The 25670-nt window shown below is 40.5% G+C and overlaps 2 protein-coding genes across 2 annotated transcripts in view; one reads left to right on the forward strand and one right to left on the reverse strand.

Moving 5' to 3' along the window:
• The window catches only part of WDR3 (WD repeat domain 3), a 39166-nt gene extending 19996 nt beyond the window's left edge, over nt 1-19170 (forward strand). The window contains exons 13-27 of the mRNA XM_005677798.3: nt 786-887; nt 2117-2202; nt 2370-2505; nt 3231-3287; nt 4454-4554; nt 4761-4872; nt 5008-5142; nt 5410-5460; nt 6369-6434; nt 13259-13351; nt 13734-13781; nt 14478-14521; nt 16172-16300; nt 18061-18154; nt 18449-19170. Of these exons, the coding sequence (XP_005677855.2) occupies nt 786-887; nt 2117-2202; nt 2370-2505; nt 3231-3287; nt 4454-4554; nt 4761-4872; nt 5008-5142; nt 5410-5460; nt 6369-6434; nt 13259-13351; nt 13734-13781; nt 14478-14521; nt 16172-16300; nt 18061-18154; nt 18449-18604 (1410 nt within the window). The 3' untranslated portion in view covers nt 18605-19170. The remainder of the gene's footprint in view (nt 1-785; nt 888-2116; nt 2203-2369; nt 2506-3230; nt 3288-4453; nt 4555-4760; nt 4873-5007; nt 5143-5409; nt 5461-6368; nt 6435-13258; nt 13352-13733; nt 13782-14477; nt 14522-16171; nt 16301-18060; nt 18155-18448) is intronic.
• Nucleotides 25305-25670, reverse strand: part of SPAG17 (sperm associated antigen 17) — a 242972-nt gene continuing 242606 nt past the window's right edge. The window contains exon 48 of the mRNA XM_018046513.1: nt 25305-25444. Within this exon, the coding sequence (XP_017902002.1) occupies nt 25305-25444 (140 nt within the window). The remainder of the gene's footprint in view (nt 25445-25670) is intronic.

The raw sequence follows: 25670 nt of genomic DNA on the forward strand, positions 1-25670 counted from the left end.
GCTGAAGAGAGTTCAAGAGTCAATGTTAGGGAACATTAAATTTTAGTTACCAAGTACCCTTATTTTTCATTCATTCACCAAATGTTCATCCACTGTTTTTTTCAGATGGAAAAACGGGCTCATGGAGATGAATTTACCCATAGTCAGAGTCAGAGAGGCAGCCCTGGGAGTCGAGTCTTCTGCTTACATTCTTTCCACCACATGTTTACAGACTCAGCACACAGCAGGCTTGGCCGCTGTGTGTGTTCTGTTCCGTGCTGGCCGCAAGACCACAGCACATACAGGGTCTAAACAGGAAGCGTGGCTGATAGTTTTCTAAACTACCACGGTTTTTTTTCAAATTCATTGTCCTCCCTAGGTGGTATTTGTTACTGTCAATGTATTCTAGAGGGGAAGCCAACACTAGATAGAGAGGAGTTGTTAGTCCACTTAAAGGATTGATTACATTTTTAAAGGTTTTTAAATCCCCCATTTGCTATTATGTTTACTCTGATACACCTCTGGCCATGATATTTCCCGTTTGAAGTTGGGAGAACCAGTGGAAGTGGCAGTGGTCCTGTACTACAAGGTTGTACCATTCCATAGTTGTAGAGTATGGTGACCTTGCCAGGATTAAACCCATATGTCTATAGAATATTTAACAGCACTTATTCACAGAGGAAGTACAGTAGGTAGACCACGGAAGCCATTTCCTGAGCAGTTGGCCACATTGTTGCTGCTTGGTTAGGAAAGCGTGGATGCGCATCTTGGAGGTTGCGGGTGTGTTCATTTTGTGTCTTCCATAGACAGGGAAGCTGCAGCTTTATGACTTGGCCTCAGGAAATCTGCTGGAGACAATAGATGCACACGATGGAGCTTTGTGGTCCTTGTCTCTCTCTCCAGATCAGGTAACTGAACCAGATGTGACGATCTGGACTTGAGTACTCTGGCTGCACTTCCCATCTCTCATATCAAGTTCTGCTGCTCCCTAACAGGAATGTAAAGAAAGTCCACTCTTTGTGTAATCTCTGTATATGGTGCCATACTTTGTGCCTAACAATACGAAGAGCTGTCACTAGGATCTGAATTCTTGTTCAGCTGCTCTTGCTCATGAGCTACAGGACATCACAATACTTATCCCCCTACATTCCCAGTGATTTGTGATACTTCTTGAGGAAATATTTCCTTGGGCAACACAGTGCAGAGGAGAGAGCAGTCTTTTCTGCTCCCCCTTCAGTCTGTATATCTATGACTATACAAGTCTAGTGGTTTCAGTCAGTTTGTGAGCCTTTTCCAGTCAACAGCAGTGTGTTTCCTTTCAAAGGAGTCTCTCTGGAGACCTGAAGTAGTACTATTTGTTGCTCAGAACATTTTGAGATTTTTTTTTTTTTTTTGACAATACCTGAAGGGATTGTGGCCCATTTATTTGAATGTCCTCAGTAGTGGCAAACCTGCATTCCCTGAAAGTAGATATTTTTGGAAAAAATGGAACGTGGAATTTAGATTGAGTAATGCCATTGGGGGCAGAAATAAAGCAGCTTTTAAAATGTAAATCATAGTTAGCGTCTTGGGTTTGTGGAGTGTTCTATTTTCCAAAGTGTTCTCACATCCATCATGTCATTTACTATTATTTTCACAATGGTTTTATAAACTAGGTAGTCTTTATCTCTTCAGCAACACTAAGGATCATTGTAAGGTTTTTCTTTCTATGTTACAGATCTCTGAAACAGCAGAATAGACATTTGAGATCTAGTTTTCTTACTCCGTGTTCCTTATACTTTATACCAACCCTAAAATGTGATGAGACCAGTTTAATACTTCACAGCATATTCTTTTGACTGTTGTGTTACCCTGTAGTATTTGTTGAGTCTTCCTTCCTGACACTGAATGAAAGTGTAACTAAAACTTCACATCAGTTATCATCTGACTACATTAGGCACTGCCAGGAGTTAGTTCTCAAATAAGACTTGTGGAGGCAGCCCTAAAAGAACAAGAAAGAGGGTTTAAGGAAAAACCACACATCTTAATTCTTATCCTGTGCCTTAAATAAAAATGGTCTTTTATATTATTTTGAGGTGTCTTACCAAAGTTTCTGTACTAAGATACTTTTCTAACAGAAATGTCCTTTGATTTTCAGCGTGGCTTTGTGACAGGTGGTGCAGATAAATCTGTCAAGTTCTGGGATTTTGAGTTGGTGAAAGATGAAAACAGTACCCAGAAAAGGTGAATAGACTTTTTTTTTTAATTTGTGTCCATTTGTTGGAGTGAAAATAAGGCACCACTGAGTGGGTTTTTGACGCATGTGTTTCTGTTGAGCTCTAGAGGGTCTTAGGAGACTTTGCTTGCCTTTGTAGAATACTCATTTTTCTTGATGCTTTCTGTGGTGCTAGACTTTCTGTGAAGCAAACCCGAACCTTGCAACTAGATGAAGAAGTTCTGTGTGTCAGTTACTCTCCCAATCAAAAGCTGCTGGCTGTGTCTTTGCTGGACTGTACTGTGAAAATTTTCTATGTTGACACTTTAAAGGTACGATGGTTATGCCTATGGGTATTTTCTTTCTGACTGAACTTGGGTTGAGACTATAGGGAAGTGGTCTTGACTATTTCCAGCAGTAGTATCTTTTTGAAAGCTTGTTTATGAATCAAAACATTGCAAGTACACTAGGAAGGCTGGACTTCTGAAAGAATCCTTTGGTTCATAAATTTTGTTTAAAGCAAGTCATATTTCACATGTTGAGAGAAATCTGTGGACAGGAAATCCTGTTGTAGCCAGTAGTTTTAAGAGCATTGCTAGCTGTCCTAGGCAGTGATCCCACACTTGGCGGTACATCAGGATCATTTGGGTTGCTTTTAAAAAATATGGATTACTGGGCTCTATACTCAAGAGTCTCGGTGGAACTGTATTAGGCCTAGAGGTACTGTTGTGAACCAAGTGCTCCCCAGATTTTTCAGCTAAGAGATCCAGAGAACATCCCTGTGCTGTGTTCTGACTGAGGGATAGGCCTCAGCAGCATCATGGGCTCCACTATACTGCAGAGTTCTTGGCAAGAGCACCCAGGGTTTGTATGCTAAGTTGTATGGGTACAACCTTCAGTGGTTTGTCATCTTTGAAATAGACATAAAACCAATTCAGGATAGTGTTTAGCATTGTATTTAAGATTATAGTTTAGATCTGCATATGATAAATTATGCTTGCATTTTGTAGACAGACATGAGTTGTTTATATTCTTTTTTTTTTTTTTTAATATTTAGTTTTTTCTCTCACTATATGGACACAAACTGCCTGTCATATGTATGGACATCTCTTATGTAAGTAAAATTTAAATAGTGTCTCAGTAACAAGTTATCTTTTCTAAATTGTTTTTTTCTTTATTGGCTTGATAGCTTCATTTTAGTATTTTTCAGTTTGGTATATAACTGACTATCCTAAAAAAATTACAGAAGTATTTATTATAATCATACCTTAAGTATATATCTCTTTAATCATTTTAGAATGTTTTCACAGATACCTGAATTAATCCTCATAACCAACTATCTGGTTTGGATTCCCCAAATAGTATTTTCTTGTCTAAAGGACTATAATTGGTAGAATACCCTAAATTGTGAAGGACTTTCAAAAAGGCATCCTTTCTTTGTTCTGAAGTATAATAATATTCATAAGGAAAATGGAACTTTGCAATATTTATGATATTTTTCACTGTGTATAGTTTTAGTCTCTTGACCAAAGTCATATGTTTTGCAGTGTCTAGTTATGAGTGGCAGTATGGAGGGGTGGGATGGGGTGGGAGGTGGGAGGGAGGTTCAAGAGGGAGGGGACATATGTATACCTGTGGCTGATTCATGTTGATGTATGGCATAAACCAACACAATATTGTAAAGCAATTATCTTCCAATTAAAAAAAAAAAATCTAGTCTGTGTAAAAGGAATTGGCCCCCTGCCCTACCTATCTGCACTCAGTGCATGAACAGAATAAATTGGTGTCAGAAAATATTTTTCTTCTTATGTTGACAGCCATTTGAACTAGGTGCTAAAATAGAAGAGAAACAGTGATAGGAGACATGGCATAAAAATGTCTAGGTCGTAAGCATTCTAATAGCTTCTTTCCCAGGCTCGTTCTTCTCTTTTCCTCTTTTCTCCCCCCAGCTCTGTCAAACTCTGTGACAGAGATTAGAGAGTCTTTATTCTATCAATTTTAACAAAGTAAACAGATAACCTACACCAAAGCACAACAATGCCCTGTAGCAGGACCAGAAACATCTAAGCCACACAGTTCTTGCTCACTTAACAAGCTTTTAAAGTAGATTTGTAGGTAAAAGCAAGGATGTGAGTGCTCTTGATAAAGAGATGAAATTAATTTTTTGGCACTGACATAGACATTTTTGAAAGAAACAGGATAAATGTTCTGGTTAACTTTTCTCTATCTAATATCAGGGTTTCAGATGATCTAGTAATGTTTCACTTCTCTTCCTTCTAGGATGGAGCACTGATAGCAACTGGCTCTGCAGACAGGAACGTGAAAATCTGGGGTCTGGACTTTGGGGACTGCCATAAGTCTCTGTTTGCTCATGACGACAGGTAGATGTTGTCTTTTCAAAAACCTCGTGTTGAGTTACCTATCAGTGTCATTTCCTGGGAGCATCTTTTAGTGTTCTCAGATAGTCAGAAATTTAAAATTCTATTAATTAAACTCTAGAACTAACTGTCCAAAAGCGATTTATGTGTGTTTAAGACTTTAATAATGAAGAAGTTGATGAAATTTGAGTTTTTCTCTCTCTTTTCAGTGTGATGTTCCTAAGGTTTGTGCCCAAGTCTCACCTCTTCTTTACTGCTGGGAAAGACCGTAAGATTAAACAGTGGGATGCAGACAAATTTGAACACATACAGACTCTAGAGGTAACCTCTCAGCTACATTGATGTGCTCAGTACTTAACTTCTTTCAAGGTTGAGCATTGATTTCCCACCAATGTAGCAGTCTATGAATAAGGTATTCTTACTCAGGATTTTCGGTTTTGTCTTTACTCTCTGCAGGGGCACCACCAGGAAATATGGTGCTTGGCCGTAAGCCCCAGTGGGGACTACGTTGTATCATCATCCCATGACAAATCTCTGAGACTCTGGGAGAGAACAAGGGAGCCTCTTATTCTTGAGGAAGAAAAGGAGATGGTAAGGACTTCAGGCGTGGTGGGTATCGGTCCCTGACACGCTGTCTCGGCTGAAGGTTCCTGTCTAGTTCTGTCACACCTCCCATTCATTGCCAGTCCACTGGCCTCCAGAAGATGTTTCCAAGACTGCCGACACCACTTGGGCAGCCAAGTGGAGATGAAGATCCCATGAGGGGTTCAATTGTGAAAGAAGCAGCTCCTCACTGTCTCACTTCACATAGTGGTCATGTTTCATCTTTGAAATTAATTCATATCCGTCTCTTGACAGCAAAGGGAAGCAGAATATGAAGAGAGTGTGGCCAAGGAAGACCAACCAGCAGTAAGTAGATCTTCCGGGCTCCTCATTCTGTGCCTTGTCATTGTCTTATTGGCATTTACTGTAGTTTCAAGAATTTCTAATGGAACTAGAACTGGGGCTAGATACCAAAGTCATCTGCAGCCGATAGGGGAAAGAATCTGTGTAGTCCTTCTTAATTTAGCTGTATATCCTGATTTAATGGGACAAATGACTTGGTATTAAATGATTGATTGTCATTCTTGCTTTTTTTTTTTTTTTTTTGAGGGAGGCTTTAGGGAACCATTTCACTGTAAATCAAAAATCAGAATTGAGAAATTAAGCAATCTCTTTAATCATGTGTTGTAGAGCAGAGTATTCTTATGATAATGCATGTAACACATTTAACATAGTGTCTGGCACTTACTACTGGAGAAGAGAATAGCAACCCACTCCAGTATTCTTTTCTGGAGAATTCCATGGATAGAGGAGCCTGGTGGGCTACAGTTCAAGAGTTCGCAGAGTTGGACATGACTAACACTTTTCACTTTCTTTCGCTACTGCTGCTGCTAAGTCGCTTCAGTCGTGTCCGACTCTGTGCGACCCCATAGACAGCAGCCCACCAGGCTCCCCTGTCCCTGGGATTCTCCAGGCAAGAACACTGGAGTGGGTTGCCATTTCCTTCTCCAATGCATGAAAGTGAAAAGTGAAAGTGAAGTCACTCAGTTGTGTCCGACTCTTAGCGACCCCATGGACTGCAGCCTACCAGGCTCCTCCATCCATGGATTTTCACTGGCACTTACTAATGTCTCATTTAATGGTAGCTGATAACACAGTATAACAATAATCATCATAACATAGTATGTCTGTTCTTTTCTGGATATAAGATTAATTTGTTGGTTCTTTTAACACCCATCAGTTTTATGTTAAAAGGATCTCTTTGTTTCTGGCAGGTTCCAGGAGAGACTCAAGGTGACAGTTACTTCACTGGAAAGAAAACTATTGAAACGGTCAAAGCAGTAAGTTGATATAGAATGTTGTATCTCATGTTAATTTTTTATTTCCAAAAAGTATTTTATTAAAATCTAAAGAAAAACAAAGGAAATAATTATAAGAAATAAAAACAGCATGAAATTGCCCTGTTCCCATATTTGACCCTAAAATCACCAAATAAGCTTTAAGAGCCGCTAGTCTAATCTCTTTACTTGATGGCAGTAGTTCTCAGAGTGGATCCCCCAGACCTACTGAATCCGAACCACAGGGGTGGGGTTAGCAATAAGTGGGGTTTTTGTTTGCTTTTTTTATTATAGACTTTTTAAAAATCGAAGTATAGTTGATTTACAGTGTTGTGTTAACTTCTGCCGTATAGCAAAGTGATTCAGTTATATACATTCAGTTCATATATATGTGTATATATACACACATTCTTTTTCATACTCTTTTCCATTATGGTTTATCATAGGATACTGAATATAGCTCTCTGTGCTATACAGTAGCACCTTGTTTATCCATGCAGTAGCTTACATCTGCTAACCCCGGTTTGCCACTCCATCCCTCCCCTAAAGCAACCATGAATCTATTCTCCACGTCCATGAGTCTGTTTCATAGATAGGTGCGTTTGTCACATTTCACATTCCACATATAAGTAACATTATATGTTATTCATCTTTCTCTTTCTGACTTGCCTGGTATGATAATTCCTAACTGCATCCATGTTGCTGCAGATGGCATTATTTCCTCCTTTTTCATGACCGAGTAGTATTCCATTTTAGATATGTACCTCATCGTCTTTATCCATTCACCTGTCAGCAGACATTTAGGTTGTTACCATGTCTTGGCTTTTGTGAATAGTCCTGCTGTGAACATAGGGTTGTGTATATCTTTTTAGATTACAGTTTTGTTTGATTGTATGCCCAGGAGTGGGATTGCTGGATCCTATGGTAATTTGATTTTTAGTATTCTGAGGAACCTCCATACTGTTTTCTCTAGTGGCTGTACCAATTTACATTTCCACCAACAGTGTAGGAGGTTTCCATTTTCTCCACATCCTAATTGTTACTTGTAGAGTTTTTAATGATGACCATTCTGACCAGTGTGAGGTGGTACCTCATTGTAGTTTTGATTTGCATTTCACTGATAATTAGCAGTGTTCAGCATCTTTTCTTGTGCCTATTTACCATCCGTATTTCTTTGGAGAAATGTCTCTTTAGATCTTCTGTCCAGTTTTTGACTGGGTTGTTTGTTGTTGAGTTGTAGGAGATGTTTGTGTATTTTGGAAATTAAGCCCTTGTCGGTCACGTCATTTGCAGATAGCTTCTCCCATTCTGTAGGTTATCTTTTTGTTTTTGTTTTTTATGGTTTCCTTTGCTATACAAAAGTTTGTCCCATTTGTTTTTTATTTCTATTGCCTTGGGAGACTGACCTAAGAAAACATTGGTACAATTTATGTCAGAGAATGTTTTACCTGTAATCTTTCCCAGGTGTTCCATGGTGTCATGTTTTATGTTTGAAGTGTTTAAGACATCTTGAGTTTACTTTTGTGTATGGTGAGAGGGTGTGTTCTAGCTTTGATTTACATGCAATTGTCCAACTTCCCAACACTTGCTGAAGACTTTTTCTCATTATATGTTCTTGCCTCTTTTGTTGAAGATTAATTGACTGTGTATGTATGGGTTTATTTCCGAGTCTCTGTTCTGTTCCACTGATCCATATGGAACAGTCTTTGTGCCACTAACACACTGTTTTGATTACTGTAGCTTTGTGCAAAAGTATTGTCTGAAGTCTGCCTCCTGTTCTTTTTATTCAGGATGGCTTTAGCAATTCTGGATCTTTATGGTTTCATATAAATTTTAGGACTTTGTTCTGTGAAAAATGTCATGGGTAACTTGATAAGGATCACTTTAAATCTGTAGATTGCCTTAGGTAGTGTGGCCATTTTAACAATATTAATTCTTCCAATCCAGGAGCATGGGGTATCTTTCCGTTTCTTTGAATCCTCTTCAGTTTTATTAACAGTTTATGGTTGTCAGTGTGTTAGTCTTTAATTTCTTTGGTTGGGTCTACTGCTAAGTACTTTATTTTTGGATTGCGAATTTGAAAGGTGTTCTGGTTGTTTGGGATGTAATGTCCTGAAAATATCAATTAAATCTAACTGTCCTATTGTATCACTTAGAATCTCTTGCTGTATCGATCTTTCTAAAAGATCTGTCCACTGATGTGAGAGGGGTGTTAAAGTCTCCTGCTATTACTACGTTCTTGTCAGTTTACCCCTTGAGGTCTGTTAGTGCTTGTTTTAGGTGTTTGGGTGCACCTGTACAGTGGCTGCATATATGTTGATGAGTATAAAACCCTTCTCCTGTGTTGACTCTTTTATTGTTATATAGTGTCCCCCTTTTTCTTTGTGGCCTTAGTTTTAAAGTCTGTTTTGTCTGATACGAGCATTGCAGCCCACACTTCCTTGTCGTTTGTGTTTGCACAGGCTATCTTTTTTACGTGCCCTCACTTTCAGTCTATATGTGTCCTTTGCCCTAAAGTAGTCTCTTGCAGACAGCATACTGTAGCTTTTTTTAATCCAGTCTTCCACTCTGTCATTTGATTGGAGCATTTAGTCCAACGTTTGATAATGAAGGTAACTATTGATACATATTTATGGCCATTTTAACCGTGCTTTCATATTGATCTTAGGTTTTTTCTCTGTCTCTTTTTCTTTGTGTTGTTCTTTTGTGGTTTGTTTCCCTTTTGATTATGCTCTCTTTTTCTTTGTGACTCTGGTGTGTGCTTCGAAGGTGCCCTGTGTTTCAAGGATGTGGGCCCCATCCTACATCTACTCGCTTCACTTGGCAGTCATATGGGTCAAGCCCATTCCAGGAAGTGAAAAAAAAGCCAGCCCTGCATTTTCTTACTCTCCTGTCCCACAGTTCATGCTTTTGATGTCCTCTTTCACATCTTCATCCTTTTGCTGTTCTTTGCAGTTACCATCACTTTCACAAAGACATTTTCTTTTTTTTTTTTCTTTAACCTATTATTGGAGTGACTTTCTTTCCAGTTGTGATTTTTCTCTTTCCTATCTATTCTTACTAGTTTTCTATTTAGAGAAGACCTTTAATATTTGCTTTAGGATGGATTTAGTATTGCTGAATTCTTTTACTTTTTGCTTGTCTGAGAAATTCTGGGTATCTCCTTCTATTCTAAATGTAATCTTGCTAGGTAGAGTATCCTAGGATGCAGATTCTTCCCCTTTAGGACTTTGAATATATCTTGCCACTCCCTTCTGGCCTGCAGTGCTTCTGTAGAGTAGTCAGCTGATAGCCTTATGGAAGTTCCCTTGTGATGAACTTTTTTTTTCTTGCTACCTTGAGAATCCTCTTTAGTTTGCCATTTTTATTATAGTGTGTCTTGGTGTAGGTCTGTTTGGGTTTACTTATTTGGGCCCCTTACGTGAACTGTGAACTTCCTGATGTTCAAGCTGGTTTTAGAAAAGGCAGAAGAACCAGAGATCAAATTGCCAACATCCGCTGGATCATGGAAAAAGCAAGAGAATTCCAGAAAAACATCGATTTCTGCTTTATTGACTATGCCAAAGCCTTTGAATATGTGGATCACAATAAACTGGAAAATTCTGAAAGAGATGGGAATACCAGACCACCTGACCTGCCTCTTGAGAAATCTGTATGCAGGTCAGGAAGCAACAGTTAGAACTGGACATGGAACAACAGACTGGTTACAAATAGGAAAAGGAGTACGTCAAGGTTGTATATTGCCACCCTGCTTATTTAACTCCTATGCAGAGTACATCATGAGAAATGCTGGACTGAAGAAACACAAGCTGGAATCAAGATTGCCAGGAGAAATATCAATAACCTCAGATATGCAGATGACACCACCCTTATGGCAGAAAGTGAAGAACTAAAAAGCCTCTTGATGAAAGTGAAAGTGGAGAGTGAAAAAGTTGGCTTAAAGCTCAACATTCAGAAAACGAAGATCATGGTATCTGGTCCCATCACTTCATGGGAAGTAGATGGGGAAACAGTGGAAACAGTGTCAGACTTTATATTTTTGGGCTCCAAAATGACTGCAGATGGTGACTGCAGCCATGAAATTAAAAGACGCTTACTCCTTGGAAGAAAAGTTATGACCAACCTAGATGGCATATTAAAAAGCAGAGACATTACTTTGCTCACCAAGGTCTGTCTAGTCAAGGCTATGGTTTTTCCTGTGGTCATGTATGGATGTGAGAGTTGGACTGTGAAGAAGGCTGAGTGCCAAAGAATTGATGCTTTTGAACTGTAGTGTTGGAGAAGACTCTTGAGAGTCCCTTGGACTGCAAGGAGATCCAACCAGTCCATTCTGAAGGAGATCAGCCCTGGGATTTCTTTGGAAGGTATGATGCTAAAGCTGAAGCTCCAGTACTTTGGGCACCTCATGTGAAGAGTTGACTCATTGGAAAAGACTCTGATGCTGGGAGGGATTGGGGGCAGGAGGAGAAGGGGATGACAGAGGATGAGATGGCTGGATGGCATCACTGACTTGATGGACGTGAGTCTGAGTGAACTCCTGGAGTTGGTGATGGACAGGGAGGCCTGGCGTGCTGCGAGTCATGGGGTCGCAAAGAGTCGGACACGACTGAGCGACTGAACTGAACTGTGCCTCCTCTACATGCATATTTGTTTCTTTAGGTTTGGGAAGTTTTCAGCCATAATTTCTTTTTTTTTTTTTTTTTTTAACGATATAATAGTGATTTTATTTTATTTATTTTTTTTTTAATTTATTTTTATTTTTTATTTATTTATTTTTTTTTAAATTTTAAAATCTTAAATTCTTACATGCGTTCCCAAACATGAACCCCCCTCCCACCTCCCTCCCCACAACATCTCTCTGGGTCATCCCCATGCACCCTTCTGGAGCTGTATTATGTGTAGATTGGCACACTTTATTATTATCCCATAGGTCTCTTATATTGCTTCCATTTCTTTTATTTGGTGTCTATTGTCTTGATTGGGTGACTTCCATCTTCTTTTTTCCAGGTCACTTATTCTGCATTATTTATTCTGCTCTTATTGTGTTTAGTTCAGTTTTTGTCTCAAAAAATGAGTCTTCTTATTTTTTTTGGTTCCTCTTTATAATTGGTTGTTCCTTTAAGTTGGTGTCTGTTAGACTGAAGAGGTCTATTACTGTGGTCTTGCAGGGCAATTTACATGTGAGAACATCCCTGTGTAGTGTGTGGGTTTGATATTTTTGGTGCAAGGACTGTTTTTAGTGTGGATGCCTGTTGCCTCTTTCCTCAGCGTGTGCCGGCCATTATCCCCTTGATAGGAGAAGGCAATGGCACCCCACTCCAGTACTCTTGCCTGGAAAATCCCATGGACGGAGGAGCCTGGTAGGCTGCAGTCCATGGGGTCACGAAGAGTCGGACACGACTGAGCGACTTCACTTTGACGTTTCACTTTCACACATTGGAGAAGGAAATGGCAACCCACTCCAGTGTTCTTGCCTGGAGAATCCGAGGGCTGGGGGAGCCTGGTGGGCTGCCGTCTATGGGGTTGCACAGAGTTGGACACGACTGAAGCAACTTAGCAGCAGCAGCAGCAAGGGGTGCGCAGATGCAGCACTGGGTTCTCAGCGGCAGTGGCAGCTCATGCACACCCCTGGAGCACACAATGGAGCGGAGGTGGCTGGCAGCCATTCCTGAAGCCTGGGCATTGTGGCGGCTCACTACCACTCCTGGAGCTCATGTAGGCAGTGTCCCACAGCCTGAGCGGTCCCTCAGAGATAAAGGCTGTAGGGTGGACACCATGCCTCCCGTCGCACACTGCCACACAACAGCACCTGGCCTCTAAGGTGGGCAGGCTTCCTCTGCATGCACCTTCAGGTGTGGTTGCATTAGACTCCAGACCCTCAAGACTGCTTTTGCACAGCCCACCCCAGTCTTCTTCCTGGGTATGATCTCTGAAGCCCGAGCTTCCACACCCAGCCCTCACATGCACCCGTGGACACACGTCTCAGGCTGGGAGTGTAGAGGGGTGGCAGTGGCCCTCTGTGCAGGCCTCTCTCTATTCTAGCTGCTGCAAACCAGTTGCTGTATTCTCTGCTGAGGCTCTGAAGCTCTCCCTCTGTCCTGGCTGACCTCCTCCTAGTGAGGGGACTTCCCAGGGTACAGAAACCTTTCCTCTTTCACAGCTCCCTCCCTGGGTACAGGTCCCAACCCAGTTCCTTTCTCACTTTTGTCTTTTGTTCTACCTGGTTATGCTTATGTGGAGATTTTCTTGTTCTTTCAGAGGTCTGAAGTCTCCTACCAGTGTTCAGTAGATATTCTGAGAGAATAGTTCCGCATGTAGATGTATTTTTGATGTACTTGTGGGAGGAAGTGAGCTTCATGTTCTTCTACTCCGCCATCTTGATCACTGCCCCATATCTCATTTTTAAAAGGTCCCAGCCAAATAGCCCTTTTGTGGCAAAAAGATTGATGAAATTTATAGACGGAGATCATAATCTCTGTTTTCCCCCCTTGTAACCAAGGACATGAGCAGTGCTGAATCTGTTTAATCAGTGTGTGGTTTCTAAGAAAGGAAGGGTTGATCGCAAGTGTACCTGTCAGGTGTACCTGGGAGCTGCCCTGCTCTAGGTGTCCACTTGCAATCTCACCTGAGTTCACGACACTTAGTCTCCTTGTAAATTAAAAAACAAAAGCCAAAGACATCTTTGAATGCTGTTTGGGACGCTCTTGGCACATCTTTATTAAACTGATTGAAGCAGTTTAAGTTGACAGCTTTTCGTCAGGCCTTCCATCTGCAGTGTTGTGGGATGATGAGTGTATTGTGATGACTTCCATTCTTTGTCATTGTAGGCTGAGAGGATCATGGAGGCTATTGAGCTGTACCGAGAAGAAACTGCAAAAATGAGAGAACACAAAGCCATCTGTAAAGCTGCAGGGAAAGAGGTAAGACAGCTCATTAAGTTACATTCTGAGTAACATTTATTTATAGAGATAATTGCTGAGGGAAAAACATCATTTGTATAGATGTGATAGAATCGTTTCTAATTCAAACATTAGAAAGAAAGAATTGAGAAGCTCTTTCTTAATAAAAAGCCAAGGATAGTTAATTTGAAATCAACGTGATTACTGTATTGAGTTGGAAACTCAGGTTCCTGCTTTAGTTTGGGAGGCTGGTGAGCCATTTTGGATTTCTAGATGAAATGCATTACCCACACTCATTCATAAGCCCTCCTTCAGAACTATAAAATACTGTTATGACCCTGCCTGCGATAAGCACTATCAAAGGCTTATTTTTTAATGACTTGATTTAATCATTTCTTCATAGGTTCCTCTTCCCATCAACCCCATCCTGATGGCTTATGGCAATATCTCTGTAAGTAGAATGTTTAATGGTTTCCCCCTTAAGGTTTAACTGCCATTCTAAGGTTAAATTCAGACAGGCACAAGAGAGGAAGTGAAGAGGCATTAGATTTGAGAATTGACATGTTGGGAAATACTTTGTTGTTAAAAATCTCTGTTGAATGTTGGACTCCTTTAGGATATTTTGTGTTTCAGAAGGACTGTTTTAGTGTAACTTTCAAGTCGTCTTTTCTGCTTGGACTGGACTGGTTTTTTTTGTTTTTGTTTTACTGCTTATTTATGTTTAGTATCCAAAGTGCTCTCTGAAAATTCTGTTCATTGAAACTGAAGTTTTTGGACAGAAAGTTGTTACAAATCAGTCAGATAAAAGAGGAGAGAGGGAGAATCATGGGACAGTGTATATATACTTTAGTAATCTTTAATTACTCAAACTTTGCTTTCACCTTTCATCCATCACAATAGTAATACATGTCAGTGTCATTTTATAGACAAGAAACTGTCCTGACTTACAGATTGAAGGGAACATAGTTGGCAAGTGGCAGAGTCGGATTGTGAACCCAGATCTGACTCAGTCTAAGCCCATGCACGTATTGCCATTTTTAGAACATGGTTTCTCCTGGGAGAGATCCCTGGTTTTTAGAAGATAGCGATTAGAGAGCTTCAGTTAAGAAATAGAAGTATCACTAATGCTGTCACACTTCCATTCTAGCCTTCAGCTTATGTGTTGGAGATTTTTAAAGGAATCAAATCCAGGTGAGTGTCAGTGCATGGATTATTGTAAGTTGGCAGCTAACACCATTTACTGAACATGAGATAAGTACATTATAATTGATGATTAATTGATGGCTGTTTTCCTTAGAGGGTTAACTATGTCAAAACTTAGATGGAAAATAATTCATTATAGTGTTCTTTTTGAATTAGAACTAGAAGGCTCACTAGAAGGCTCCTCCTAAAATAGGAAGGGAGATACTTTTAAGGACAAATGAAGGGCAGTGCTACTTTACATCATAGGTAATGAGATTATTTGCAGTTCAGTCAGAGGTACCAACTATTAACATTTTTTGTTGTATATTTCCTTTGAATTGTTTTCTGTGTATGTACAGAGTTGAAATCATATGTATACATTTTTATATCCTGTCGTTTTTCACAGGATAGTTCCTGAGCATTTGCTCACGTTAGTAATATTCTTCAGAAACACATCATTGAATTAATTCAAAATATTCCATTGTACATATAGTTACTATCAGGTGTTGCATAAGGGTTTTGCTATTTTAATACTGCTTCACTGAACACCTTTACATATAAATCTTTGCCATCCTCACTGATTATTTTCTTAATGGTCCTAGCAGTCTGTTAACTAATTAATGGACATGAACTTTTCAAAGGTTTATGTTGCTTACTTTCCAGAGTGCCTGTAATGACTTTCACCAGGCTTTTAAAAAATCCTTTGCTGGTTTGAGAGGCAAAAAGTAGTATTGTATCATTTTCATTTTTAATTAACAAAGTTAAAATTTCATTATATTTGTTGGCCATTTGTATTTTTTCCTGTGAATTTTTACTTTCCCATTCTTGTGCTTTATGGATGTTTTTCTTACTGGTTAACAATTTTTTTTTAATATCTTTTGTCATTTTTGAAATAATGTTTCTTATTTGTGATTTGTCTTTCAGTTTTGAGTTTGACCTACTTAGTTATCATTTTTATAACAAATCACAATATCTGAGTATGTCCCATATAAGAATCAAATAGAACCTAAGATAATTAAACTTTGCTAGAGAAATGTAAAGTAGAATTTAGATTGATGGAGGTAGGGTGCATGCATAGATGGGAAGACTCTGTGTTTAAAGATTCAGTTTTTCTTAAGCTAATCTATAGGTTTGTGATCCCAGTTGAAAGCCTCTTGAGAATTCTAATTGGAATCGATGGAATGATAATAGAACTAGCTCAAGAAAAGTAAACAAACCAACCCAGAACAAGAAAGAGATTAAAGAACGATACAAACAACAACATTGAAACAGTACAGGATTGTCAGAACCAATCATCAAAACAGACTCTAAAGCCCTGAAGCAGACTCTGTCATATAGGAGGACTCAGTAAATGGTAAAAGAAGTATCATACAAAGATAGGAAATTCAATAAAAAGCTTTGAAGAAATGAGTTATCTGAAAGACAGAAAGATTCTCCTACACTGCCATGGACCAATATGCATCAAGTAGGTGAAAATACTGAATATAAGAAAAGTAAAACGTTGATAAGAGAGAGCCATCATAATGTAGATGGTGAATCTGGATGGGCAAGATCTACCGAAGTAAATAAAAGGAGAAGGAAAAACGGGAGGGGAAAAGACTTTTAAATTGACCATGTAAAGAAACGTGACATCTTTAACGTTTATTTCTCCCTCTCCAGCGAGCTGGAAGAATCCCTCCTCGTGCTGCCTTTCGCTTACGTCCCAGACATCCTCAGGCTCTTTAATGAATTCATCCAGCAGGGCTCCGACATTGAACTGCTGTGTAGGTGCCTCTTCTTTCTCCTCAGGTAACGTCCTTTCCCCAGAGAACATCATATGTCTCACGAGCCTAACTCCTCCAGGAGTGCCTCACCGGAAGCTCTCTCCATGCTTTGCAATTAAGAAACGTGACGCTTCAGAGACTGTTAGGAATTGCAGTGCTGCCCAAAACAGACTCTCTCTTATCCTTTGGTGGCCAGTCTTGCTCCTAAAGTGCCGATAGTGATGACCCACCTCTTGAAGTAACAGGAGGTACTACGCTGCTAAGGGTGCTCAGGCAGGCGGAGGTCTCCAAGTTACAGTCTAAGGCAGTGGCCCTGGTTCTGCGTAGGGTGCTGAAAGGCCATCCCTGAATGACCAGTCTCCTTCAGTGGTGTTTCTTTTTTAACTGTTGAGTTTAAACTAAATGGTTTGGTTTGGTTTCCATAACAGAATTTTAAGGAGTAGTCAGCTTATTTCCCAGGCCTCTACAAGTACAAATGGAAGAGCAGTGGCATATTTGGAGGGAACTAAGAAACATAACGGCTTCCCCGGTAGCTTGGATAGTAAACGATCTGCCTGCAATGCAGGACACCTGGCTTCAGTCCCTGGGTTGTGAAGATGCCCTGGAGAAGGGAATGGCTACACATTCTGGTATTCTTGCCTGGGAAACCCCACGGACAGAGGGGCCTGGCAGGCTGCAGTCCATGGAATCACAGAGTCAGACACAACTGAGCAACTAAGCACCCAAGAAACATAAAGAAAATGTTCATTACATGATATTCTTAAATAGGAAGGATTTGTATTAAATATGTAATGGAGGAAAAATGTCTTTACAAAGGCTTAGTATATTCTTAGTGAAGGAAATGGCAGCCCACTCCAGTATTCTTGCCTGGAGAATCCCACGGACAGGGGAGCCTGGTGGGCTGCACTCCATGGGGTCATGGAAAGTCAGGACTGGGTGAATAGCACACACGCACCCTGCATTCTTATCTCCCGCTCTGCCCCCCAATCTCCAGCTGTTGTATAAGAGAACAGGAATACTGGCAAACTTGAACATTCCTTAAAATACTGTTAGGAAAACAGTAGAAACTGCTCAGCCAATACCAAGTAATTAAAAGAAAATGGTGTACTTGGTAAATTGGCATTTTTTCATGAACCTTAACCCATCATTCTTTTTTCTTTCTTTCATGATATAGTAGCAAATGAAGATATACACGTTTACAGGGTATTTCTTATTGCTGTGGCATATGTTGAATCAGGGTTACTGATTACAGTATTATCAGGTTACACTGACTATTTCTAGCATTTTGGGGTTGTAGATGGGTGTACCTCGGAGGTAGATATGGCAGGTCACAGCTGTGAATGAGGGTGAGCATGGAAGTTAAAAAGCATTAAGTCATCCAGGGCATGTTGGTACTCTCAGTCAGAGTTTGATCATCTCTCTCTCTCTCTTTTTTTTGTTTTGGCTGAAATATAAATCTTTGAGTTAGTGTTTCTTAGAAGGCTCATTTTCCCTCTGAAATCCCTATAGAATACTGTTGTTAAAAATCTGTGGCCACTTGATAGATTGCTGGGAAAAGTCAGCTTTTTAGATGTTAGGACACTAGGTTTTAAAAGTATTAGATAGAACTGAATTGTATGGAAGAAACATCTTTAGCTTTTTTTGCTAGAAGCATTTCTATATTCCCATCATGGGTGAAATGATTTTTTTTTTCCTTGCTTTGACATTTGTTTTGTTGCTGGTTCTAGGAGGTATAGCCAAAACCACTATTCTTTGTGACAATGCTTGGTGTTATTTTTCTATTAGGATTCACTTTGGCCAGATCACTAGCAACCAAATGCTTGTGCCAGTGATTGAAAAATTAAAGGAAACAACCATTTCAAAAGTCAGACAAGTCCGGGTAAGTATCTTTGTAGAGGTAGCCACAGAATAAGAAGGGGAAATCCTAGTGTATATGTGACTTACAAGTAGCACGGTGTGCTGTGCCCAGTCTTGGGTGATACTGACCTGACATACATACATATTTAAGATGAGGTTTTTATTGGAGCTGGTAGACATAAGGAAAAAAGACAAGAAAAGACCTTAGGGAGGGATGGGTAACAACACATGAAGCGTTGGTTCCTCTGACTCACGTATGTGACACTGAACTGAAGTGAGGGGAAGTTCACTTAATCTCTCTTCTATTCTTCCTCAGGATGTTATCGGCTTCAACATGGCAGGTCTTGATTATCTCAAGAGAGAATGTGAAGCGAAAAGTGAAGTTATGTTTTTTGCTGATGCTACCAGCCACTTGGAAGAAAAGAAGAGGAAGAGGAAAAAGAGGGAGAAGCTGATTTTAACAGTGACTTAGAACTGAAATGTGCCTTTCCCAACTTTTCCTTGAGAAGGACTTCCAAACTAAGCAGAAGTAGCATTGGTGTAATCTTTAAGATCTCATGTTGCAGAGGATCACACGACGTGTTTCCCAGCTCTGCCTGGAGGAATTTCAGCATAGCGGTGTCTTGGATTGAAACAGACTAGTTTAAAAATCTGTGCTCTGAATGGGGCGCCCTCTAAGAGGTGTGCCCTTTATAGTCTAGCAGGAAGCAGAGAACTTTTTAAATTAGGTATTGTTTCACTAAAGTTGAAACATTTCAGAATGTTTCCTTATTTATGTCAGAAGATTTGATGAGTTATTTGTTATCTCTCCAGATTAGGTTTTATAGCCCACTGAAACAATCAGGTGTGTAATTGATCACCTTCTGCCCGTAAATGTAGTCTTAAACTTTCAGAGCTGAAAGGGACTGTAAAAGTTACATGAAACAGCCTCCTTAAACTTAACCTCTTATAGGTTGTTTTATCTGTATATGATGATCCTAATTGCTGTTTCTACTCCTCTAAGTACTTGTCTCTAATTAAAGAGCAGTCAAGCTGAGATACCTGGCTGTGCTTTTTGGGTGACTAATATGCTGTATATGTATCTTCCTGGTGGGGAGGTGATAGTGTTTTGGGAAAGGAAATTGACACAGACCTTTGGGGCTGGGCTTTTCTTTGTGAAAGTTTTTAAATCACTAACTGGGTCTCCCTGTTACAAATCAGTGCAGAGTTTCCCTATCTTTTTGAGTCTGTTTAAGTAGTTTGTATGTTTCTATGAATTTGTCCATTTCATCTAAATTACTGTGTTGTAGTACTACCATTTTCTTGCCAATTTCAGATGCAGTTCTTATCTCTCCTAAAGCAAACACGTCTAAGCGTTAAAACAGTCACTGAACTGAAGTAAGGAATTGAATAGTACTATTTTTTTTTTTAACAATGAGAGTAAAAAGAATTTAGGCATAGAGTTCCTGACACTTCACCGTGAAAAGGCAGGAAGATAGACAGTATGATGGATTCTAGGTGCATTCCACTCTGAAGAATCAACCTTGGAGGCAGTTATTCCTTCCACCAGAAAGAGGAATTACTTAAAGTGTTTCTCAGTGACAAGTATAAATCACATTCACCCCAAGGAAATCTAGCTGAGCACCTAGGGCAGTGAGCAGGGAGACAGTGGTGTCTGTCACTGGGAGCTAGGGTTCCACTCACCCATCTGTGCAGCCTTTCCAGGCCAGACGAGGCAGGAGCTCAGGAAGAAGCACCTGGTCTACAAACAGGCTTCCCCGGGGGCTCAGTGAACCCGCCTGCCGCTGCAGGAGGCGCAGGTTCCACCCCTGGGTTGGCAACATCCCCTGGAGGAGGAAATGGCTACCCATTGTAGTATTCTGGCCTGGAAGATTCCATGGACGGAGGAGTCTGGCAGGCTACAGTCTATGGGGTCACAAAGAGTCGGACACAACTGAGAATGCGCACACTGCAAACAGTATCTACAGTGCATCCCTTTCCTCATAAGAGCCTGAGTTTTGAGATAAGACTAAGGCTCTTAAGGATAACATCACCTTATATTCTAAGTCCTGTCACTTTATTTCTGAGGTTATGGGATGGAAGCAGCTCTGATGTTCACTGGCCCATCCCTTGTTAGGCCAAGTGCTAGCTGCCCTTGGATAATTCCTACCCTTGAAGCATAGGCTGGACCTGTTCACCTGCTTCTAGAGAATAGAATACAATAAATAGGTTATTAACGCCCTGAATTCTGTTGTGCTCATGCTCTCTCAGATCTTCAACGCTCTAGTAAACACAAGCTGCCTATCGTGAGATGCCCTGAGAGCAATCTCCCAACACCAGCTAGTAAGGGACTGAGGTCCTCCATCTAACTGCCTGCAAGGAACTGCATCCTGCCAGTGACTGCTTGAGTGAGCTGAAAGCAGATTCACCCCTAGTTGAGCCACGGTAACAACAGCTCTATGCCTGGATTCCTTACCCACATAAGCTAGGAGATCAGGAGTGTCTGTTGCTTTAAGTTACTGAGTTATAGAGAAATTTATAGCTCATTATCTTAAAGCAGTAAGCATTCATGATGTCTGTTGATAACAACTGGAGTACTTACCACTGGCTCAGAGTAGAAACACAGAATATGTTACTTTTTCTGTTTGAGACACATACAATATAAAACTATATAATGATTCCAATATATACATAGGTAGAAAAGATTGGAAAGAAATAGATGAAAATATTTTCTGTCAGATATCACAGAATCTTTACAATAGGTGTTTAAAAGATACTCATTGTACTTAGATTAATATCATTAACTGGTAATATGAAAAAAGAGGCATAAAGACGTACCATTTAAGACATTTCTATTAGGTACACTCATGTCATTACTTTTTTTTTTTTTTTAATTTTTTTATTTTTTTTTAAATTTTAAAATCCTTAATTCTTACATGCGTTCCCAAACATGAACCCCCCTCCCACCTCCCTCCCCACAACATCTCTCTGGGTCATCCCCATGCACCTGCCCCAAGCAAGCTGCACCCTACGTCAGACTCATGTCATTACTTTTGATAGATTGGTGCCAACAGGCATTATGAATATTGGAAAGCTGTGCTGTAGTTTTCAGAATGGTCCAGCTAGAGTTTCAGACTTCATCACTTTTTAGTTTAGGGTAACTTCTGAAAATCATGGACTAGAACCAAGATAAACCACACCTTAACCAGTGGTTTCTAAAGAATGTTCCCAGACCTTTAGGGTCTGAAGACCCTTTTGAGAATAATCTGCATGGTCAAAAATATTTTAAAATGTTAAGTATAATAGTGTCCTCCAGAAATTCATGTCTACCCGAAACCTATAAATGTGACATTTGGAATTAGGGAGAAGGAAATGGCAGCCCACTCCAGTACTGCCTGGAGACTCTCCATGGACAGAGGAGCCTGCTACAGTCCATGGGGTCACAAAGAGTCAAACATGACTGACTATTTGGAATTAAGTTATTTATAAAACATTCTCTAACAAATAACCATGTGCAAAAATACACAAAGGATGTATCAGTCCATTGGGTCACAAAGAGTCACACACAACTGAAGTGACTTATCACGCACACACAGGAAACTAATAGATTTTGGTACCGGGAAGTGAGGTGCTGCTTTAACAAATACCTAAAAATGTGGAAGTGGCTTTGGAATCAAATAATGGGTGAAAGCTGAAGAAATCTTGAGCTGCATTATAGAAAAGTTCTATTATAGATTACCTTGAAAAGACTGCTGGTAGAAATAATAGATATTAAAAGCAATTTTGATAAAGGTTCAAAAGGAAGGGATGGGGACAGTGAAGAACACTTCAAGCATCTTAGAGAATTTCTGTATTGTGAACATACTGTTGGTAGAAATATGAACATGAAAGGTGTTTTTGGTAAGACCTCAGATGGAAACGAAGAACATGTTATTGGACAGTGGAGGAAGAGAGATCCTTGTTACGATGTGGCAGAAAATTTGGCTGGATTGTCTTCTGCTTTTGGATAAAAAGTAGAACTTATAAACAATGAAGTAGTATTTTTAGTTGAAGTTTCCAACCAAAATATGGAAGATGTGTCCTGGTTTCTTACTGCTTATAGTAAAATGCAAGAGGAAAGAGATAAATTGAGGAAGGAAACAGTCAGCAAAAAGGAACCTGATCATGATGATTTGGGAAATTCACAGCCTGTCTGTATTGTAAGATATGCTAAGGCATGCTCTGAAGAGTTTATCAAAGGTTTAACTGGAAAGCCTAGCAGAAAAACAGGTTTGTGACTAAGATGAGTACCGTCAGCCATCTCAGCAGAAGCCAGGAACAGAGGTGAGACTTAAGGAAAGACCTGTGGAGAGCCCTCATGCCTAATAGTGTGGAGCCCCTTGACAGCGAAAACTTCCAAGAATGTTCTGTCAGCAGAAACACTGCCTGCTTGGCCTGGGGGACAGAGGCAGGAAATGAAGGGAGGCTGCTAGACTTCTGGGCTTCTATAAGCAGAAAGCGGGCTGCCCAGAGGATAACACTTTATCAGGCTAAGGACAGAGGGTGGGACCCAAAAGGCCTCTGAGGGTCCAAGGCTGGGGCTTGGGAAGCCCCTGGCCCAGAGCGCAGATCAAGACATAAGTGATTGTGTTCATACTCTGAAACCTCAGCAAATCTGCCCCGAGCATTGCAAACACTTAGCCTGGTGATTGCTTAATTCTTTGCATCTTCTCTTTTTAAAAGGAGAATGTCTTCTTATGTTATCCCACCATAGTATTTTGCAAGTTTCTGAGTTTCACAGGTCCGCAAATGGAGAGGACACCAGGATAGGTGAAGACTCTGGGGAGTGTTGGGATGGACTGAGTGTATTTTGCATGTGCGATGGATGTGAATTTTGGGGGACCAGAGGGTAAACTAAATTGAGTTTGTCCCCACAAAACGCTTATCTACCAGGGACCTATGAATGTGACCTTATTTATAAATAGGGTCTTTTAAAGTATAAATTTATTTAATTGGAGGTTAATTACTTTACAATATTGTATTGGTTTTGCCATACATCAACATGAATCCGCCATGGGTATACACTTACAATCAAGTTAAGATGAAGCCTCATCTTATTCAAGTACATGCATGCCTGCTAAGTCACTTCAGTCATGTCTGACTCTTTGCGACCCCATGGATTGTAGCCTGCCAGGCTCCTCTGTCTGTAGGATTCTCCAGCCAAGGAGAGTGGAGTGGATTGCCATTTCCTTCTCCAGGGGATCTTCCTGACCCAGGGATCAAACCCACGTCTCTTGTGTCTCCTGCATTGGCAGATGGGTTCTTTACCACTAGCACCACCTGGGAAGCCCATTCAAGATTAGGGTAGCCCCTTCATCCAATGAGGAGCCCCTGGTGGCTCACACAGTAAAGAGTCTGCCTGCAGTGCAGGAGACTCAGGTTCGATCCCTGGGTCGGGAAGATCCCCTGGAGAAGGAAATGGCAACCCACTCCAGTATTGCCTGGAGAAGCCCGTGGACTGAGGAGCCTGGCAGGCTACAGTCCATGGGGTCGCAAAAAGACTAACACTTTAAATCCAATGACTGTTGATCTTATGAGGAGAGAGGTATAGAAACACAAAGGGAAGAATGCCGCTGGAGACAGGCAAAGATGAGAGTGGCGAGTTATAGGCTGAGGAACACCAAGGGTTGCGGGGAACCAGCAGAAGATAAGCTCATAGAGCAAGTTCTCCCTCAGAGGCTACAGAGGGAACCAGCCCTGCTCACACCTCGATTCCAATCGTCTGGCCTCCCAAACTGTAAGAGGAGAAATATCCACTGTTTTAAGTCACCTGGTCTGTGGTACTTAGCTATAGCAGCCTTGGGCAACAAATACAGATTTGTTACAGCAGTCCTAAGAAATAAATGCAAGATGTTATTGGCCTTTTTCTCTCATGACTATACAGTGGAGTCTCCCAGAGACTCTGCAATGTGTGATATGGTGACAGACGGAAGACAGAGCAGCTGTGAGAATGCAGCTGTGTTCTAGTAAAAGATTTGCCAAGATTTAATCTTCCCCTCATTAATTTTTGTTTGGAAAAGTTATTTTTCGTTAACAATTTATTTACAGTAATGTACTGTTTTTTTAAAACAATTTTTTAAAAGTTTTTCCCAGTTTTGATTCTAATATGGTAAATACTGATAAAAATGACCCACATAAACAAAAGCTTTGGGGGATCCTCAGTCATTTTTAAGAATACCTAAGGAGAGCTTCCTTGGTGGCTCAGTGGTAAAGAATCCGCTTGCCAATGCAGGAGACACAGGTTTGATCCCTGGTCTGGGAAGATCCCACATGCCACACAACAACTAAGCCCGTGCACCACAACTTCTGAGCCTGCGCTCTAGGGCCTGGGAACCAAAACAAATGAAGCCCTCATGCTCTAGGGTCTGTGCTCTGCAACAAGAGGCGCCACCGCAATAAAAAGCCCATGCACCACAGCTAGACAGTAGCCCCTGCGTGCCACAGCTAGAGAAAAACTGTGTAGCAACGAAGACCCAGCACAGCCATATATACATATATAAGTATATGTATACAGGCTTCCCTGGTGGCTCAGACAGTAAAGAGTTCACCTGCAAGCGGGAGACCCGGGTTTGAGCCCTGGGTTGGGAAGATCCCCTGGAGGAGGGCATGGCAACCCAGTCCAGTATTCCTGCCTGAGAGTCCCCAGGGACAGGAGGCTGGTGGGCTGTAGTCCACGGGGTCGCAGAGTCGGACATGACTGAGAGACTAAGCGCAGCACATAAGGAGTCTTTGAGTCCAAAAAACGCAAGAACCACTGACCTAACTGTAAATTCTCAAGTACAGAAGGGCATCCTGCTGTTGGTGTTTCTACCCTTGGAAAGTCAGATCAGTGTCAAAAATAGCGCTTGAAAGAATAAACTTTAGAATCACACTGAAGTAAGTTAGATTTTTTACTTCTTCGAGATTCTCTGAGCCTGAGTTTCCTTATTTATAAAGTGGGGGAAATATCTACCTTGTAGATACTATGAGGATTAGATGGATAATGAGTATAAATGGGTAGCTGTTATCATTATTAAAACACAAGTATTTTAATTCCACCAGACTAAGTGGCTCAGTGGTTGCTGGCTGAATGAAGATGAAAACAAATGTGAGGTCTATGGCCTCACATTTGAATGGATGACAATCAAATTACAAATGTATTACTTACCTGACTCCTAATGTGGAGAAATTTTACGGGACATGAAGACTCCGAGTGCAGAGGAAGAAATTGTAGAAATCCTCTGGACCGTGGGATTTTCTTTTCCCTGGGGAAAATCTTTTGGTCTCTTATCATAATTGCTGCTTGTTAAAACTGGTAAAATACCCATTAAGGACTATTATTTTCATGAACAAATGAGTTGTATATGCAAACTCAGATAATACTTTAGAATTAGAATCTTTAGCATCATTAGATTACTTTTAGGTATTTTCGATTTAATGCAAATTCTATATGCCAAGCTTAGAGGATGAAGGATGGATATTGATCTGGAATTTCTCCGGTCCCCTCTAGTGTATGTTTTTCTGTTATGTGACTGGCCTTT

This window comes from Capra hircus, chromosome 3 (assembly GCF_001704415.2).
Source record: "Capra hircus breed San Clemente chromosome 3, ASM170441v1, whole genome shotgun sequence".
Classification (NCBI taxonomy): domain Eukaryota; kingdom Metazoa; phylum Chordata; class Mammalia; order Artiodactyla; family Bovidae; genus Capra; species Capra hircus.